The 18,971-nt window shown below is 41.7% G+C and overlaps 1 protein-coding gene across 13 annotated transcripts in view; it reads left to right on the top strand.

The window, feature by feature from the left end:
- Art1 (arginine methyltransferase 1) overlaps window positions 1-18,971 on the top strand; it is a 116,493-nt gene that overhangs the window by 49,185 nt on the left and 48,337 nt on the right. For 7 of the 13 annotated variants that reach the window (XM_071683616.1, XM_071683605.1, XM_071683614.1 and 4 more), the window contains exons 6-7: window positions 13,189-13,308; window positions 13,414-13,503. In XM_071683616.1, coding sequence (XP_071539717.1) covers window positions 13,189-13,308; window positions 13,414-13,503 — 210 coding nt within the window. Of the gene's footprint in view, window positions 1-13,188; window positions 13,309-13,413; window positions 13,508-18,971 lie in introns of all 13 variants that reach the window. The other 6 variants (XM_071683615.1, XM_071683611.1, XM_071683612.1 and 3 more) reach the window with 1 other exon arrangement.

Here is an 18,971-nt window from a genome sequence, read left to right on the forward strand (position 1 = left end):
GTCTCTCCTGGTACTTCCTCACACAAGTCTCCTTCCCAAGCTCACTTACTCTCACCACCCTCTTCACCCCACCATTCACTCTTCTTTTCTGAAAACCCATACAAATCTTCACCTTAGCCTCCACAAGATAATGATCAGACATCCCTCCAGTTGCACCTCTCAGCACATTAACATCCAAAAGTCTCTCTTTCGCGCGCCTGTCAATTAACACGTAATCCAATAACGCTCTCTGGCCATCTCTCCTACTTACATACGTATACTTATATATATCTCGCTTTTTAAACCAGGTATTCCTAATCACTAGTCCTTTTTCAGCACATAAATCTACAAGCTCTTCACCATTTCCATTTACAATAGTGAACACCCCATGTATACCAATTATTCCCTCAACTGCCACATTACTCACCTTTGCATTCAAATCACCCATCACTATAACCCGGTCTTGTGCATCAAAACCACTAACACACTCATTCAGCTGCTCCCAAAACACTTGCCTCTCATGATCTTTCTTCTCATGCCCAGGTGTATATGCACCAATAATCACCCATCTCTCTCCATCAACTTTCAGTTTTACCCATATTAATCGAGAATTTACTTTCTTACATTCTATCACATACTCCCTCAGCTCCTGTTTCAGGAGCACTGCTACTCCTTACCTTGCTCTTGTCCTCTCACTAACCCCTGACTTTACTCCCAAGACATTCCCAAACCACTCTTCCCCTTTACCCTTGAGCTTCGTTTCACTCAGAGCCAAAAACATACTACCTATCTCTCCTTTTTTCACATCTTGGTTACATCCACGCACGTTTAGACACCCCAACCTGAGCCTTCGAGGAGGATGAGCACTCCCACGTGACTCCTTCTTCTGTTTCCCCTTTTTAGAAAGTTAAAATACAAGGAGGGGAGGGTTTATAGCCCCCCACTCCCGTCCCCTTTAGTCGCCTTCTACAACACATGAGGAATGTGTGGGAAGTATTCTTTCTCCCTTATCCTCAGGGATACATATGAGGAGGGGAGGGTTTCTAGTCCCCCGCTCCGTCCCCTTTAGTCGCCTTCTACAACACGTGACGAATGCGTGGGAAGTATTCTTTCTCTCCTATCCCCAGGGATATATGTATAAGTTGAAATGTATATTTATTTTTTATACTTAGTCGCCGTCTTTCCCGCGTTAGCGAGGTAGTGCAAGGAAGAAGACGAAAGAGTGGCCCTACACACCCACATACACATGCATATACATAAATGCCCGCACACGCACATGAAATACCTAACATTTCAATGTGTACATACATATACAGATGTATATATTTTCTTTCATACTATTTGCCATTTCCCGTGTTAGCGAGGTAGCGTTAAGAACAGAGGACTGAACCTTTGAGGGAATATTCTCACCTGGCCTCCTTCTCTGTTCCTTCTTTTGGAGAATTAAAAAAGACCGAAGGGGAGATTTCCAGCCCCCCGTTCCCTTCCCTTCCCTTCCCTTTTATCGCCTTCTACGACACGCAGGGAATACATGGGAAGTATTCTTTCTCCCCTATCCCCAGGGATAAGATATATATACACATGTACATATACTTGCCGTCATCCATTCCTGTTGCCACCCCACCACACACGAAATGTATAGGTATGTATATGTGCATGTGTGGACATGTATGTAAATACATGTGTATGTGGGTGAGTTGGGCCATTCTTTCATCTGTTTCCTTGCGCTACTTCGCTAATGCGGAAGACAGCGACAAAGGTAATGACTGAATAAAATACATAGATCTCTATATTATCCTGGACAGGCCCCCGTGTTACGTCCTGCCTGCAACCCCTTACACATTAAAGGGTGTATAATCAGCCGTAGGCCCATTAAAACAGAGAACTATGTTTTAACGGCTTTTGTTAACGGGGATTTGGGCTAGACACAGATTCCCTCTCAATCTGGCTAACATCTCCTGACATCTGAACGGCCATAATGATATACCTAATTTTCCTTTTTCTCAAATTGGTCCAATACCAAACACAAATATAAATATTATTCTATTTGCTTTGTCGCTGTCTCCCGCGTTTGCGAGATAGCGCAAGGAAACAGACGAAAGAAATGGCCCAACCCACCCCCATACACGTGATATACACACACCGTCCACACACGCAAATATACATACCTATACATCTCAATGTACACATATATATACACACACAGACACATACATATATACCCATGCACACAATTCACACTGTCTGCCTTTATTCATTTTCATCGCCACCTCGCCACACATGGAATAACATCCCCCTCCCCCTCATGTGTGCGGGGTAGCGTTAGGAAAAGACAACAAGGCCTCATTCGTTCACACTCAGCCTCTAGCTGTCATGCAATAATGCTCGAAACCACAGCTCCCTTTCAACATCCAGGCCCCACACAGCTTTCCATGGTTTACCCTAGACGCTTCACATGCCCTGATTCAATCCACTGACAGCACGTCAACCCTGGTATACCACATCGATCCAATTCACTTTATTCCTTGCCTGCCTTTCACCCTCTTGCATGTTCAGGCCCGAATCACTCAAAATCTTTTTCACTCCATCTTTCCACCTCCAATTTGGTCTCCCACTTCTCCTTGTTCCCTCCACCTCCGACACATATTTCCTCTTGGTCAATCTTTCCTTACTCATTCTCTCCATGTGCCCAGACCATTTCAAAACACCCTCTTTTGCTCTCTTAACCATGCTCTTTTTATTTCCACACATCTCTCTTACCCTTACATTACTTACTCAATCAAACCACCTCACACCACACATTGTCCTCAAACATCTCATTTCCAGCACATCCACCCTCCTGCGCACAACTCTATCCATAGCCCACGCCTCGCAACCATACAACATTGTTGGAACCACTATTCCTTCAAACATACCCATTTTTGCTTTCTGAGATAATGTTCTCGACTTCCACACCACTTCCCAGCCCCCCCCCCCCCCCCCCCCCCCTATGATTCACTTCCGCTTCCATGGTTCCATCCGCTGCCAGATCCACTCCCAGATATCTAAAACACTTTACTTCCTCCAGTTTTTCTCCATTCAGACTTACCTCCCAATTGACTTGACCCTCAACCCTACTGTACCTAATAACCTTGCTCTTATTCACATTTACTCTTAAACTTTCTTCTTTCACACACTTTACCAAACTCAGTCACCAGCTTCTGCAGTTTCTCACATGAATCAGCCACCAGCGCTGTATCATCAGCGAACAACAACTGACTCGCTTCCCAAGCTCTCTCATCCACAACAGACTTCATTTTTGCCCCTCTTTCCAAAACTCTCATTCACCTCCCTACCAACCCCATCCATAAACAAATTAAACAACCATGGAGACATCACACACCCCTGCTGCAAACCTACATTCACTGAGAACCAATCACTTTCCTCTCTTCCTACACGTACACATGCCTTACATCCTCAATAAAAACTTTTCACTGCTTCTAACAACTTGCCACCCACACCATATATTCTTAATACCTTCCACAGAGCATCTCTATCAACTCTATCATATGCCTTCTCCAGATCCATAAATGCTACATACAAATCCATTTGCTTTTCTAAGTATTTCTCACATACATTCTTCAAAGCACACACCTGATCCACACATCCTCTACCACTTCTGAAACCACACTGCTCTTCCCCAATCTGATGCTCTGTAATGCCTTCACCCACTCAATCAATACCCTCCCATATAATTTACCAGGAATACTCAACAAACTTTTTTTTTTTTTTTTTTATACTATTCGCCATTTCCCGCGATAGCGAGGTAGCGTCAAGAACAGAGGACTGGGCCTCTGAGGGAATATCCTCACCTGGCCCTCTTCTCTGTTCCTTCTTTTGGGGGGGGGAAACAAAAAAAAAAAAACATACAAACTTATACCTCTGTAATTTGAGCACTCACTCTTATCCCCTTTGCCTTTGTACAATGGCACTATGCACGCATTCCGCCAATTCTCAGGCACCTCACCATAAGTCATACATACATTAAATAACCTTACCAACCAGTCAACAGTCACTCATAATACAGTCACCCCCCTTTTTTAATAAATTCCACTGCAATACCATCCAAACCTGCTGCCTTGCCGGCTTTCATCTTCCGCAAAGCTTTTACTACCTCTTCTCTGTTTACCAAATCATTTTCCCTAACCCTCTCACTTTGCACACCACCTCGACCAAAACACCCTATGTCTGCCACTCTATCATCAAACACATTCTACTAACCTTCAAAATACTCACTCCATCTCCTTCTCACATCACCACTACTTGTTATCACCTCCCCATTTGCGCCCTTCACTGAAGTTCCCATTTGCTCCCTTGTCTTACGCACTTTATTTACCTCCTTCCAGAACATCTTTTTATTCTCCCTAAAATTTAATGATACTCTCTCACCCCAACTCTCATTTGCCCTCTTTTCCACCTCTTGCACCTTTCTCTTGACCTCCTGTCTCTTTCTTTTATACATCTCCCACTCAATTGCATTTTTTCCCTGCAAAAATCGTCCAAATGCCTCTCTCTTCTCTTTCACTAATAATCTTACTTCTTCATCCCACCACTCACTACCCTTTCTAATCAACCCACCTCCCACTCATGCCACAAGCATCTTTTGCGCAATCCATCACTGATTCCCTAAATACATCCCATTCCTCCCCCACTCCCCTCACTTCCATTGTTCTCACCTTTTTCCATTCTGTAATCAGTCTCTCCTGGTACTTCCTCACACAAGTCTCCTTCCCAAGCTCACTTACTCTCACCACCCTCTTCACCCCACCATTCACTCTTCTTTTCTGAAAACCCATACAAATCTTCACCTTAGCCTCCACAAGATAATGATCAGACATCCCTCCAGTTGCACCTCTCAGCACATTAACATCCAAAAGTCTCTCTTTCGCGTGCCTGTCAATTAACACGTAATCCAATAACGCTCTCTGGCCATCTCTCCTACTTACATACGTATACTTATGTATATCTCGCTTTTTAAACCAGGTATTCCTAATCACTAGTCCTTTTTCAGCACATAAATCTACAAGCTCTTCACCATTTCCATTTACAATAGTGAACACCCCATGTATACCAATTATTCCCTCAACTGCCACATTACTCACCTTTGCATTCAAATCACCCATCACTATAACCCGGTCTTGTGCATCAAAACCACTAACACACTCATTCAGCTGCTCCCAAAACACTTGCCTCTCATGATCTTTCTTCTCATGCCCAGGTGTATATGCACCAATAATCACCCATCTCTCTCCATCAACTTTCAGTTTTACCCATATTAATCGAGAATTTACTTTCTTACATTCTATCACATACTCCCTCAGCTCCTGTTTCAGGAGCACTGCTACTCCTTACCTTGCTCTTGTCCTCTCACTAACCCCTGACTTTACTCCCAAGACATTCCCAAACCACTCTTCCCCTTTACCCTTGAGCTTCGTTTCACTCAGAGCCAAAACATCCAGGTTCCTTTCCTCAAACATACTACCTATCTCTCCTTTTTTCACATCTTGGTTACATCCACGCACATTTAGACACCCCAACCTGAGTCTATTATTATACTTTGTTGCTTTCTCCCACATTAGGGAGGTAGCGCAAGGAAACAATTGAAAGAATGGCCCAACCCACCCACATACACATGTAAATACATACTCGCCCACACGCACATATACATACCTATACATTTCATCCTATACATATACACAGACATATACATATATATACACGTGTACATATTCATACTTGGTGCCTTTATCCATTCCTGTTGCCCCATTGCGACACACAAAACAGCATCCCCCCCTTGCGAGGTAGTGCTAGGAAAAGATAAAAAGCCACCTTCGTTCACACTCAGTCTCGAGCTGTCATTGTAACGCACTGAAACCACAGCTCTGTTTCCACATTCAGGCCCCACAAAACTTTCCTTGGTTTACCTCAGACGCTTCACGTGCCCTGGTTCAATCCATTGACAGCATATCGACCCCGGTATACCACATCTTTCCAATTCACTCTATTCCTTGCACGTCTCTCACCCTCCTGCATGTTCAGGCCCCGATTGCTCAAAATCTATTTCACTCCATCCTTCCACCGCCAATTTGGGTCTCCCACTTCTTGTTCCCTCCACCTCTGACACATATATCCTCTCCATCAATCTTTCCTCACTCGTTCTCTCCATATGACCCAACCATTTCAGTACACCCTCTTCCGCTCTCTCAACCATACTCTTTATTACCACACATCTATTACTCATTCATTACTTACTTGATCAAACCACCTCGCACCACATATTGTCCTCAAACATCTCATCTCCAACATATCCACCCTCCTCTGCACAACCCTATCTATAGCCTATGCCTTGCAACCATATAACATTGTTGGAACCAATTCCTTCAAACATACCCATTTTTGCACCAGGATCACATTCCTGCCTTCCACACATTCTTCAATGTAACAGAACCTTCGCCCCTCCCCCACCCTGTGACTCACTTCTGCTTCCATGGTTCCATCCGTTGCTAAATCCACTCCCAGATATCAAAAACACTTCACTTCCTCCAGTTTTTCTCCATTCAAACTTACCTCCCAATTGACTTGTCCCTCAACCCTACTGAACCTAATAACCTTGCTCTTATTCACATTTACTCTTGGCTTTCTTTCACACTTTTTACCAAACTGTCACCAGCTTCTGCAGTTTCTCACCCAAATCATCCACCAGCACTATCATCAGCAAACAACTGACTCACTTCCCAAACCCTCTCATCAACAACGGAGTGCATACTTGCCCCTCTCTCCAAAATTCTTGCATTCACCTCCCGACAACTCATCCATAAGCAAATTAAACACCCATGGAGACATCACGCACCCCTGTCGCAAACCAACATTCAGTGGGAACCTTTCCTCTCTTTCTACTCTACCCATGCATTACATCCTCAGTAAAAACTTTTCACTGCTTCTAGTAACTTACCTCCCACACCATATACTCTTAATACCTTCCATAGAGCATCTCTGTCAACTCTTATCATATTCCTTCTCGAGATCCATAAATGCTACATACAAATCCATTTGTTTTTCTAAGTATTTCTCGCTTCTCTTCAAAGCAAACATCTGATCCACACATCCTCTACCACTTCTGAAACCACACTGCTCTTCCCCAATCTGATGCTCTGTCCATGCCTTCATCCTCTCAATCAATACCCTCCCATATCATTTTCCAGGAATACTCAACAAACTTATACCTCTGATTTGAACACTCAACTTTATCCCCTTTGCCTTTGTAAAATGGCACTTTGCATGTTTTCATCTAGTCCTCAGGCACTTCACCATGAACCATACATACATTGAATATCCTCACCAACCAGTCAACAACACAGTCACCCCTCCCCCTTTTTTTTTATTTGACAAATTCCACAGCAATACCATCCAAACCTGCTACCTTGCCAGATTTCATCTTCTGCAAACCTTTCACTACTTCTCTGTTTACCAAACCATTCTCCCTGACCCTCTCCCTTCATGCACCACCTTGACCAAAACACCCAATACTTGCCACTCTGTCATCAGACACATTCAACAAACCTTCAAAATACTCACTCCATCTCCTCTCACTTCACCACTACTTGTTATTACCTCCTCATTATCCCCCTTCACCAATGTTTCCATTTATTCTCATGCCTGGCGCACTTTATTTATCTCCTTCCCACATATTTTTATTCTCCTTAAAATTCAATGATTCTCTCTCACCCCAACTCTCATTTGCTCTTTTTCAAACCCATATGTTATATAGTTGAGGCCAGTGAATTTGCTAGAGTGATGTTAAGTAAAGTAATTTTTTCTCATATTGTTTGCCATTTCCCGCATTAGCGAGGTTGCATAAGGCACAGAAGACTGTGCCTTTGAGGGAATATTCTTGCTTGGCCCCCTTCTCTGTTCTTTCTTTTAGAAAAAAACGAGAGAGGAGGATTTCCAGCCCCCTGCTCCCTCCCCTGTTAGTCGCCTTCTTCGACATGCAGGGAATACGTGGGAAGTATTCTTTCTCCCCTATCCCCAGGGATAAACAATATACATATAATAACAAAAACAAGACATACTGTAATATTTTTTTACCTTCATACTTGTTAGATATTTTCTACCTAAAAAAAAAATCCTTTCTTAGCTCATTTCCTTTTGTTTCATCTTTTACAAAATAGCAATAAAGGAGGGAGGGATTTCTAGCCCCCCCTCACTCCTACCCCTCTTAGATGCCTTTTACAACTTGCTGGAGCTATGTGAGCAGTATTCTTTCTCCCTTATTCTCAGGGATAATACAGTAAACTGTTTTTAACATTAACTCCTTAATGCCTTTAGACTGATATTTATGTGATAAGTGATGCCTCTTGATGGATAATCATGCGTCAAGTTTCACACCCCAACTTTAAGGCCGTGCGCCAAGTCTGGGCAATGGCTGAGGTGGCAGGGCACAATAATTTTTCCCCACATTGCATTGGTTTCCTAAGAAGGAAACTGTGCAGCTTTTAGCTAGATTTTTAGGACTAGGCTGAACATGATCCTGAATTATTTGATCTTTCTTTGGATTGTGTGGAGAATGATTTAAAGGATACTGACTCTCTTAGTATCAAACACTGACCAAGATGAGGCACAAAAAAGATTTCTTGCTTAAATGGGGGCAGTGTTGCTAGTACAGGTACACCACTGATTTTCCAGCACTTGTGGTTCCAAAGCCTTGTCGGATTAACCATTTTGCCGAACCAACCGTGGTCACGTAATAATAATTCATCAACACACCTCTTACTCACTAATTATACATCTTCCATGTGTCTAAAGTATACCATGGACTGGTAGAAATTTGAATTAAACAAATATTAAATGTTTGAGCACCCTAAGATGGTAAATCTGTCCTTAGATTGTTTGAATCCAGTTGCGTAATATAGAGAGATATATGTGTCAAGAATAAATGGTGTTAATTATGTTAAGGGAGAGAGCCTTATTTATTTTGCTAATATAAATATGTTTTTATAGATTTTTATGTGTTTGGTATTTGACCAACTTGAGAAAAAGGGAAAATTAGGTATATCATTACGGCCATCAGATGTCAGGAGATGTTAGCAAGATTGTGAGGGAATCTGTGTCTAGCCCAAATCTCTCTGTTAACTGAAGCCGTTAAAACAAGAGTTACCTGTTTTAATGGGCCTTTGGGCTGATTATAAACCCTTTTATGTGTAAGGGGTGGAGGCAGGACGTAAGATAATGTACTGGGATGGGCAGCTGGAGGGATGTCTGATCACTGTCTTGTGGAAGCGAAGGTGAAGATTTGTAGAGGTTTCCAGAAAAGAAGTGAGAATGTTGGGGAGAGGAGAGTAGTGAGAGTAAGTGAGCTTGGAAAGGAAACTTGTGTGAGGAAGTATCAGGAGATATTGACTGTAGAATGGCAAAAGTTAAGAGCAAATGGCGTAAGGGAAGTGTGTGAGGAATGTGGTGTAATTAGGGAAGCAGTGATGGCTTATGCAAAAGATGCATATGGCATGAGAAAGGTGGGAGTTGGGCAGATTAGAAAGGGTAGTGAGTGGTGGTATGAAGAAGTAAGGTTGTTAGTGAAAGAGAAAAGAGAGGCATTTGGATGATACTTGCAGGAAAGCAGTGCAAATGACTATGAGATGTACAAAAGAAAGTGCTAGGAGGTCAAGAGAAAGGTGCAAGAGGTGAAAAACAGGGCAAATGAGAGTTGGGGTGAGAGTGTATCAATAGGTTTTAGGGAGAATAAAAAGATGTTTTAGAAGGAGGTGAATGACATGCGTAAGACGAGAACAAATGGAAACATCAGTGAAGAGGGCAAGTGGAAAGGTCATGACAAGTAGTGATGAAATGAGAAGGAGATGGAGTGATTATTTTGAAGGTTTGTTGATTATGTTTGATGATAGAGTGGAAGATATAGGGAGTTTTGGTTGGGATGGTGTGCAAAGAGAGAGTGTCAGGGAGAATGGTTTGGTAAACAGAGAAGAGGTAGTTAAAGCTTTGTGGAAGATGAAATCCGACAAGGTAGCGGGTTTGGATGGTATTGCTGTAGAATTTATTTTAGAAGGGAGGATTGATGGAATGCATGCATAGTGCCATTGTACAAAGGCAAAGGGGATAAAGGTGAGTGTTCAAACCACAGAGGTGTAAGTTTGTTGAGTATTCCTGGGACATTACATAGGAGGGTGTTGATTAAGAGGGTAAAGGCATATGCAGAGCATCAGATTAGGGAAGAGCAGTGTGGTTCCAGAAGTGGTAGAGGATGTGTGGATCAGGTGTTTGCTTTGAAGAAAGTGTGTAGCATTTATGGATATGGAAAAGGCATATGATAGGTTTGATGGAGATACTTTGTGGAAGGTTTTAAGAGTATATGGTGTGGGAAGGATGTAATGCGTGTGTGCGAGTAGGAGGAGAGGAGAATGATTGGTTCCCAGTGAAAGTTGGTTTGCGACGAGTGTGTGATGTTCCCATGGCTGTTTAATTTGTTTATGGATGGAGTTTTGGAGAGAGGGGCGAGTTTGCTCTCTGTTGTGGATGAGAGGTACTGGGAAGTGAGTCAGTTGTTGTTCACCAATGATACAGCTCTAGTGGCTGATTCGGGTGAGAAATTGTAGAGGTTTGTGACTGAGCTTGGAAAAGTGTGAAATGAGAAAGTTGAGAGTGAATGTGAATAAGATTAAGGTTATTAGGTTTAGTAAGGTTGAGGGACAATTTAATTAGGATGTAAGTTTGAATGGAGAAAAACTGGGAATGGACTTAACAGCAAATGGAACCATGGAAATGGAAGTGAGCCACAGGGTGGGGCGAAGGTTCTGGGAGTGATGAAGAATGTATGGAAGGTCAGGACGTTAGCTTGGAGAGCAAAAATGAGTATGTTTGAAGGAATAGTAGTTCCAACAATGTTATATAGTTGTACGGAGAAGGGTGGGTGTGTTAGAAAGGAAATGTTTGAGGACAATATGTGGTGTGAGGTGGTTTTATCGAGTAAGTAATGAAAGGGTTAGAGAAATGTGTGGAAATGGAAAGAGCATGGTTCAGAGAGCAGAATAGGGTGTTTTGAAATGGTTTGGACATATAGAGAGAATGAGTGAGGAAAGAGAAAAGATTAACAGAGGCTATATGTGTTAGAGGTCAAGGGAACAAAGAGAAGCATGAGACCAAATTGGAGGTGGGAAGATGGAGTGACAAAGATTTTGGGCAATTAGGGCCTGAACATACAGGAAGGCGAGAGGCTTGCAAGGAAAAGAGTGAATTGGAATGATGTGGTATTCTGGGGTTGACGTTCTGTCAGTCGACTGACCCAGGGCATGTGAAGCATCTGGGGTAAATCATGGATAGGTCTGTGAGGACTGGATGTGGAAAGGGAGCTATGGTTTCAGTGCATTAAACATGACAGCTAGAGACCGAATGTGAATGAATGTGGCCTTTCTGTCTGTTTTCCTGGAGCTACCTCGCTGAAGCAGGGGGTAGCATTGCTATATCCCGTGTGGCGGGGTGTAACGACAGTAGTGGATGAAGGTGAGCAAGTATGAATATGTACATTTGTATATATGTATATGTCTGTGTATGTATATGTATATATATGTTGATATGTATATTTATGTATAGGAGTGCTTATGTACATATGTGTGTATATGAGTGGATGGGCCATTCTGTGTCTTTTTCCTGGTGCCATCTCTCTGATGTGAGAAACAGTGATTAAGTATAATTATAAATGAATATATATATGATTGAATAAAAGTTATGTTTTTATTATACTTTGTCGCTGTCTCCCTCATTAGCGAGGTACCGCAAGGAAACACGAAAGAATGGCCCAACCCACCCACGTACACATGTACATACATACACATCCGTACATGCACATATACATACCTGTACATTTCAATGTATACATATATATACATACACAGACATACATATATACACATGTACATAATTCATACTTGCTGCCTTTATTCATTCCTGTCACCACCCCACCACACATGAAATGACAACCACCTCCCCCGCATGCGTGCGAGGTAGCACAAGGAAAAGACAACAAAGGCCATATTCGTTCACATTCAGTCTCTTGATGTCATGTATAATGCACCGAAACCACAGCTCCCTTTCCACATCCAAGCCCCACAAAACTTTCCATGGTTCACCCCAGACGCTTCACATTCCCTGGTTCTATCCATTGACAGCGCAACAACCCTGGTATACCACATCATTCCAATTCACTCTATTCCTTGCAAGCCTTTCACCCTTCTGCATGTTCAGGCCCCGATCGCTCAAAATTTTTTTCACTCCATCCTTCCACCTCCAATTTGGTTTCCCACTTCTCGTTCCCTCCACCTCTGACACATATATCCTCTTTGTCAATCTTTCCTTACTCATTCTCTCCATGTGACCAAACCATTTCAAAACACCCTCTTCTGCTCTCTTAACCAAACTCTTTTTATTTCCACACATCTCCTTACCCTCTCATTACTTACTCGATCAAACCACCTCACACCACATATTGTCCTCAGACATCTCATTTCCAACAGATCCACCCTCCTCTGCACAACCCTATCTATAGCCCATGCCTCACAACCATATAACATTGTTGGAACCACTATTCCTTCAAACATACCCATTTTTGCTTTCTGAGATAATGTTCTCGCCTTCCACACATTTTTCAACGCTCCCAAAACTTTTGCCCCCTCCCCGACCCTGATAGAAAAATGGAAATATGATTAAAGTGTACTTTGGGGAGAACTGCTTAATGTAGATTGTGTGTTTGGTGTTGAATGAAAATATGGTCATGAGTGCACTTTGGGGATAACTGCTTAATGGAGATTGTATGTTTGGTGTTGACTGCTGCAATATTTATTGGGTACTATTCTCATATGTTGGAATGGTCATGTTATTATTGATTAGGAACGTAGTTTATGTTTTATGTATACTTATCTGTTATAGTATCATCCTCTTTACATCATCAGTGAACTTGCTTCATTATTTACAATTGTTGTGGAACTATATATTGTATATTGTGCATTGTTTTTCAGTAGATAGCTTGGTCTTAAATGCTAGCTTCAGCCACTTCCCGTATCGAAATGTGAATGATGATTTTAAATTTATTGTCAAAGCTTTATTTTATGAGACCATGAAATATCATAAATTTCTTCGTATTATATAACATTGTTTTTACAACAGGACCGCCAGTACAAGGATGATAAAATAAATTGGTGGGATAGCGTGTATGGCTTTGACATGTCTTGTATCAGGGAGGTGGCCATGACAGAGCCACTTGTTGACGTAGTTGAAGCAAAACAGGTTAGTAGTCATAGTTATGGCAGTGATACTGTTGAATTGCTCAGAATATAGTTTGGTGTGAATGAACCCTTTCAAACTGGAACACCTTCTTATTTTATATTTCAGGTAGTGACGAATTCATGCTTAGTGAAGGAAGTTGACCTCTACACAGTTAAAAAGGAGGATCTGGCCTTCACTGCCCCATTCCACCTTCAGGTAGAGTTAAGTAGTTCTGAGAAGCTTATATATGTATTGAACGAAGTGTAGCATGCTGTTGAGAATATTTCTCTTGCATTTTTATCATCTTCATTCTTTATGTATTTTTTGACAATGTTTTGCTTTTGAAATATGTTGGTGCATATCAGGCTTTGAAGGTATTGAATATTGTTTGATGGAATGGTTGTTTCGGAAGGTATTATTTGCCTTAGAATAAAAGCAAAGAATATATAAAATTGATGAAGTATCACCAGTGTATGAATTTTTGGTCATGCAGAATTATACAGGGGTCTGTAGAGCATACCTATTGAGGTATATTGGTGAGTTGTGATTTGAGTGGATGCTGTACACAGAGCATCTGGTGATGGAGAAGCAGTTGGTTTCAGGAGAGTTTGAGTTCTCTTAGACTAGGTGATTGCATTGGAGAATGTGTTTGAGAATTAAGTGTTGAAAGAGAGACCATTGTGTGGCTAGTATTCCAGTAGCTTTTTGATCCTGAATTTGTAACCCCTTTTATAGCGAAGATGGTGGTACAGACAGAAAAATACTACAGGAACCCTTCCTGAAGGATAAGAACCTACTAGTAATCTTACTTAGAGGCTTTTTTATTATTAGTTATTATTATAATTATATTTTTTTTTTTTCATACTATTCGCCATTTCCCGCGATAGCGAGGTAGTGTTAAGAACAGAGGACTGGGCCTTTGAGGGAATATCCTCACCTGGCCCCGTTCTCTGTTCCTCCTTTTGGAAAATTAAAAAAAAACGAGAGGGGAGGATTATTATTATTATTATTATTATTATTATTATTATGAAGTCTGTTGGGGATGAGAGAGCTTGGGATGTGAGTCAGTTGTTGTTCGCTGATGATACAGCGCTGGTGGCTGATTCATGTGAGAAACTGCAGAAGCTGGTGACTGAGTTTGGTAAAGTGTGTGGAAGAAGAAAGTTAAGAGTAAATGTGAATAAGAGCAAGGTTATTAGGTACAGTAGGGTTGAGGGTCAAGTCAATTGGGAAGTGAGTTTGAATGGAGAAAAACTGGAGGAAGTGAAGTGTTTTAGATATCTGGGAGTGGATCTGGCAGCGGATGGAACCATGGAAGCGGAAGTGGATCATAGGGTGGGGGAGGGGGCGAAAATTCTGGGGGCCTTGAAGAATGTGTGGAAGTCGAGAACATTATCTCGGAAAGCAAAAATGGGTATGTTTGAAGGAATAGTGGTTCCAACAATGTTGTATGGTTGCGAGGCGTGGGCTATGGATAGAGTTGTGCGCAGGAGGATGGATGTGCTGGAAATGAGATGTTTGAGGACAATGTGTGGTGTGAGGTGGTTTGATCGAGTGAGTAACGTAAGGGTAAGAGAGATGTGTGGAAATAAAAAGAGCGTGGTTGAGAGAGCAGAAGAGGGTGTTTTGAAGTGGTTTGGGCACATGGAGAGAATGAGTGAGGAAAGATTGACCAAGAGGATATATGTGTCGGAGGTGGAGGGAACGAGGAGAAGAGGGAGACCAAATTGGAGGTGGAAAGATGGAGTGAAAAAGATTTTGTGTGATCGGGGCCTGAACATGCAGGAGGGTGAAAGGAGGGCAAGGAATAGAGTGAATTGGAGCGATGTGGTATACCGGGGTGAGGTAGTGCTAGGAAAAGACAACAAAGGCCACATTTCGTTCACACTCAGTCATTAGCTGTCTTGTGTAATGCACCGAAACCACAGCTCCCTTTCCACATCCAGGCCCCATAGAACTTTCCATGGTTTACCCCAGACGCTTCACATGCCGATTCAATCCATTGACAGCACGTCAACCCCGGTATACCACATCATTCCAATTCACTCTATTCCTTGCACACCTTTCACCCTCCTGCATGTTCAGGCCCCGATCACTCAAAATCTTTTTCACTCCATCTTTCCACGTCCAATTTGGTCTCCCACTTCTCCTCGTTCCCTCCACCTCTGACACGTATATCCTCTTGGTCAATCTTTCCTCACTCATTCTCTCCATGTGACCAAACCATTTCAAAACACCCTCTTCTGCTCTCTCAACCACACTCTTTTTATTTCCACACATCTCTCTTACCCTTACATTACTTACTCGATCAAACCACCTCACACCACATATTGTCCTCAAACATCTCATATCCACAGACGAGACAAAAAAAACCACCAATGATAAAAAAAAATGATAAAGATCCTCTCACCCTCCCTCTGCATGAACAACCCTATCTATAGCCCATTCCTCACGACCAAAACACAATTGTTGAACCACTATTCCTCAAACATTCCATTTTTGCTTTCCTAGATAAATTACTCAAGCCTTCCAACACATTTTTTCAACGCTCCCAAAACTTTTGCCCCCTCCCCGACCCTGAAGAAAAATGGAAAATATGATTAAAGTGTACTTTGGGGAGAACAGCTTAATGAATTTGTGTGTTGTGTTAATGAAAATATGTCAAGATTGCACTTGGGGATAACAGCTTAATGGAGATTGTAGCTTTTTGGTGTTGAACTCTGCAATAGTTATTGTGGTACTATTCTCACATTTTTTGGAATGGTCATTTATTATGGATTTAGAACGAAAGTTTATGATTATGTATACCTTATGCTGTATAGTAACAACCCTCTTTACATCAATCAGTGAACTTGCCTTCATTATTTACACTGTTGTGGAACTAAAAAGTTTGTTCTCATGTGCATGTTTTTCAGTAGATAGCTTTGGTCTTAAATGCTAGCTTCAGCCACTTCCCGTATTGACATGTAATGATATTTTAAAATTTATTGTCAAAGCTTATTTTTGAGACCATGAAATATCATAAATCTTCGTATTATATAAACATGTTTTTACAACAGGACCGCCAGTACAGGATGAATAAATAAATTGGTGGATAGCGTGTATGGCTTTGACAGACCTGTATCAGGGAGGTGGCCATGACAGAGCCACTTGATTTGACGTAGATGAAGCAAACGGCAGTAGTCATATGTTATGGCAGTGATACTGTTGAATTGCTCATAAATATAGTTTGGTGTTAATGACCCAATCAAACCTGGAACACCTTCTTATTTTATATTCAGGTAGAGAACGAATTCATAGCTTAGTGACAGGAAAGTTGACCTCTAACACAGTTAAAAAGGAGGATCATGGCCTTCACTGCCCCATTCCACCTTCAGGTATCGTTTAATAGTCTGGAAGCATATATATGTATTGAACGAAGTGAGCATGCAGTTGAGAATATTTCTCTTGCATTTTTATCATCTTCATTCTTAAATGTATTTTTTTGACAATGTTTTTGCTTTTGAAATATGTTGGTGCTATATCAGGCTTTGAAGGTATTGAATATTGTTTGATGAATGGTTGTTTCGGAAGGGATTATTTGCCTTAGAATAAAACACAGAATATATAAAATAGATGAAAGTATCCCCAGTGTAAAATTTTTGATCATGCAGAATTTTTACATGGGTCTGTAAGAGCATACCAATTGAGGCATATTGGAGAGTTGTGATTTGAGTGGATTGCTGTACACAGAGCATCTGGTGATGGAGAAGCAGTGGTTTCAGGAGATTTTGAGTTCGCACTTAGACTAGTGATTGCATTGGAGAAGTGTTTGATAATAAGTGTTGAAAGAGAGACCATTGTGTGGCTATATTCCAAAGCTTTTGATCCTGAAATTGTAACCCCTATTTATAAGCGAAGATGGTGGTACAGGCAGATCATAAAAATACTACAGGAACCCTTCCGAAGGATAAGAAACTACTATTAAATCTTACATAGAGAGGCTTTTTTATTATTAGTTTTATTATACTTATTAATTTTTTTTTATCATACTATTCGCCATTTCCCGCGATAGCGAGGTAGTGTTAAGAACAGAGGACTGGGCCCTTTGAGGGAATATCCTCACCTGCCCCGTTCTCTGTTCCCTTCCTTTTGGGAAAATTAAAAAAAACGTGAGAGGGGAGGATTATTATATTTTAATAATTATTATTAATTACTATGAAGTCTGTTGGGGATGAGAGAGCTTGGGATTTGAGTCAATTTTTTGTTCGCTGATGATACAGCGCTGGTGGCTGATTCATGTGAAAACAGCAGAACTGTGTGACTGAGTTAGGTAAAGTGTGTGAAGAAGAATTTTAAAGAGTAAATTTAGAATAAGAGCAAGAGTTAATTAGGTACAGTATGGTTGAGGGTCAAGTCAATAGGAGTGGAGTTTGAATGGAGCAAAACAGTAGAAGGGAAGTGTTTTTTAGATCTCTGGGAGTGATCAGGAAGCGGATTGAACCATGGAAGCCGAAGGTGGATCATAGGGTGGGGAGGGGGCGAAAACGCGGGGGCCATGAAGAAATGTGTGAAGTCGAGGAAACAATTTTATCTCGGAAAGCAAAAATGTTATTTGAAGGAATAGTGGTTTTCCAACAATGTTGTATGGTTGCGAGGCGTGGCTAGGATAGACGTTTGTGCGCAGGAGGATGGATGTGATGGAAATGAGATATTGAGGACAATGTGTGGTGTGAGGTGGTTTTATCGAGTGATAAAGAAGGGTAAGAGAGATTGTGTGGAAATAAAAAGAGCGTGGTGAGAGAGCAGAAGAGGGTGTTTTGAAGTGGTTTGGCACATGGGAGAATGAGTGAGGAAAGATTGCCAAGAGGATATATGTGTCCGGAGTGGAGGGAACGTGAGGAGAAAGAGGGAGACCAAATTGGAGTGGAAAGATGGAGTGAAAAAGATTTTGTGTGATCGGGGCCCTGAACAAGGACAGAGGGTTGAAAGAGGGCAAGGAATAGAGTGAATTGGAGCGATGTGGAATACCCTGGGTGAGGTAGTGCTAGAAAAGACAACAAAGGCCAAAACCATTGTTCACACTCATATACATTAGCTTCTTGTGTAATGCAACCGAAACCACAGCTACCCTTTCCACATCCAGGCCCCATAGAACTTTCCATGTTTTACCCGACGCTTCACATGCCGATTCCATCCAATGTGACAGCACGTCAACCCCGTAATACCACATCATTCCAATTCACTCTATTCCTTGCACACCTTTCACCCTCCTGCATGATCAGGCCCCGATCATCAAAATCTTTTTACTCCATCTTTCCACTCCAATTTGGTCTCCCACCTCCTCGTTCCCCCACCTTGACACGTTATCCTCTGGTAATTTTTCCCACTCTTTCCTCCTGTGACAAAATTTCAAAACACCCTCTTCTGCTTCTAAACCACACTTTTTTATTTCCAACATCTCCTTCCTTTTTCATTACTTACTCGATAAAACCACCCACCCCCATTTTGTCCTAAAAAACATCTCGTTTCTTGCACATCCCCCCTCCTTTTGCAAAACCTATCCATAGCCCATCCTCCCCAACCATACAACTTTTTGGGAACCCTATTCCCTTCAAACATACCCTTTTTTGTTTTCCGGTAAGCTCTCGACTTCCAACATTCTTCAAGGCTTCCAAATTTTCACCCCTCCCCCCCCTTTTATT

Source organism: Panulirus ornatus, chromosome 36, assembly GCF_036320965.1.
Source record: "Panulirus ornatus isolate Po-2019 chromosome 36, ASM3632096v1, whole genome shotgun sequence".
Taxonomy (NCBI): domain Eukaryota; kingdom Metazoa; phylum Arthropoda; class Malacostraca; order Decapoda; family Palinuridae; genus Panulirus; species Panulirus ornatus.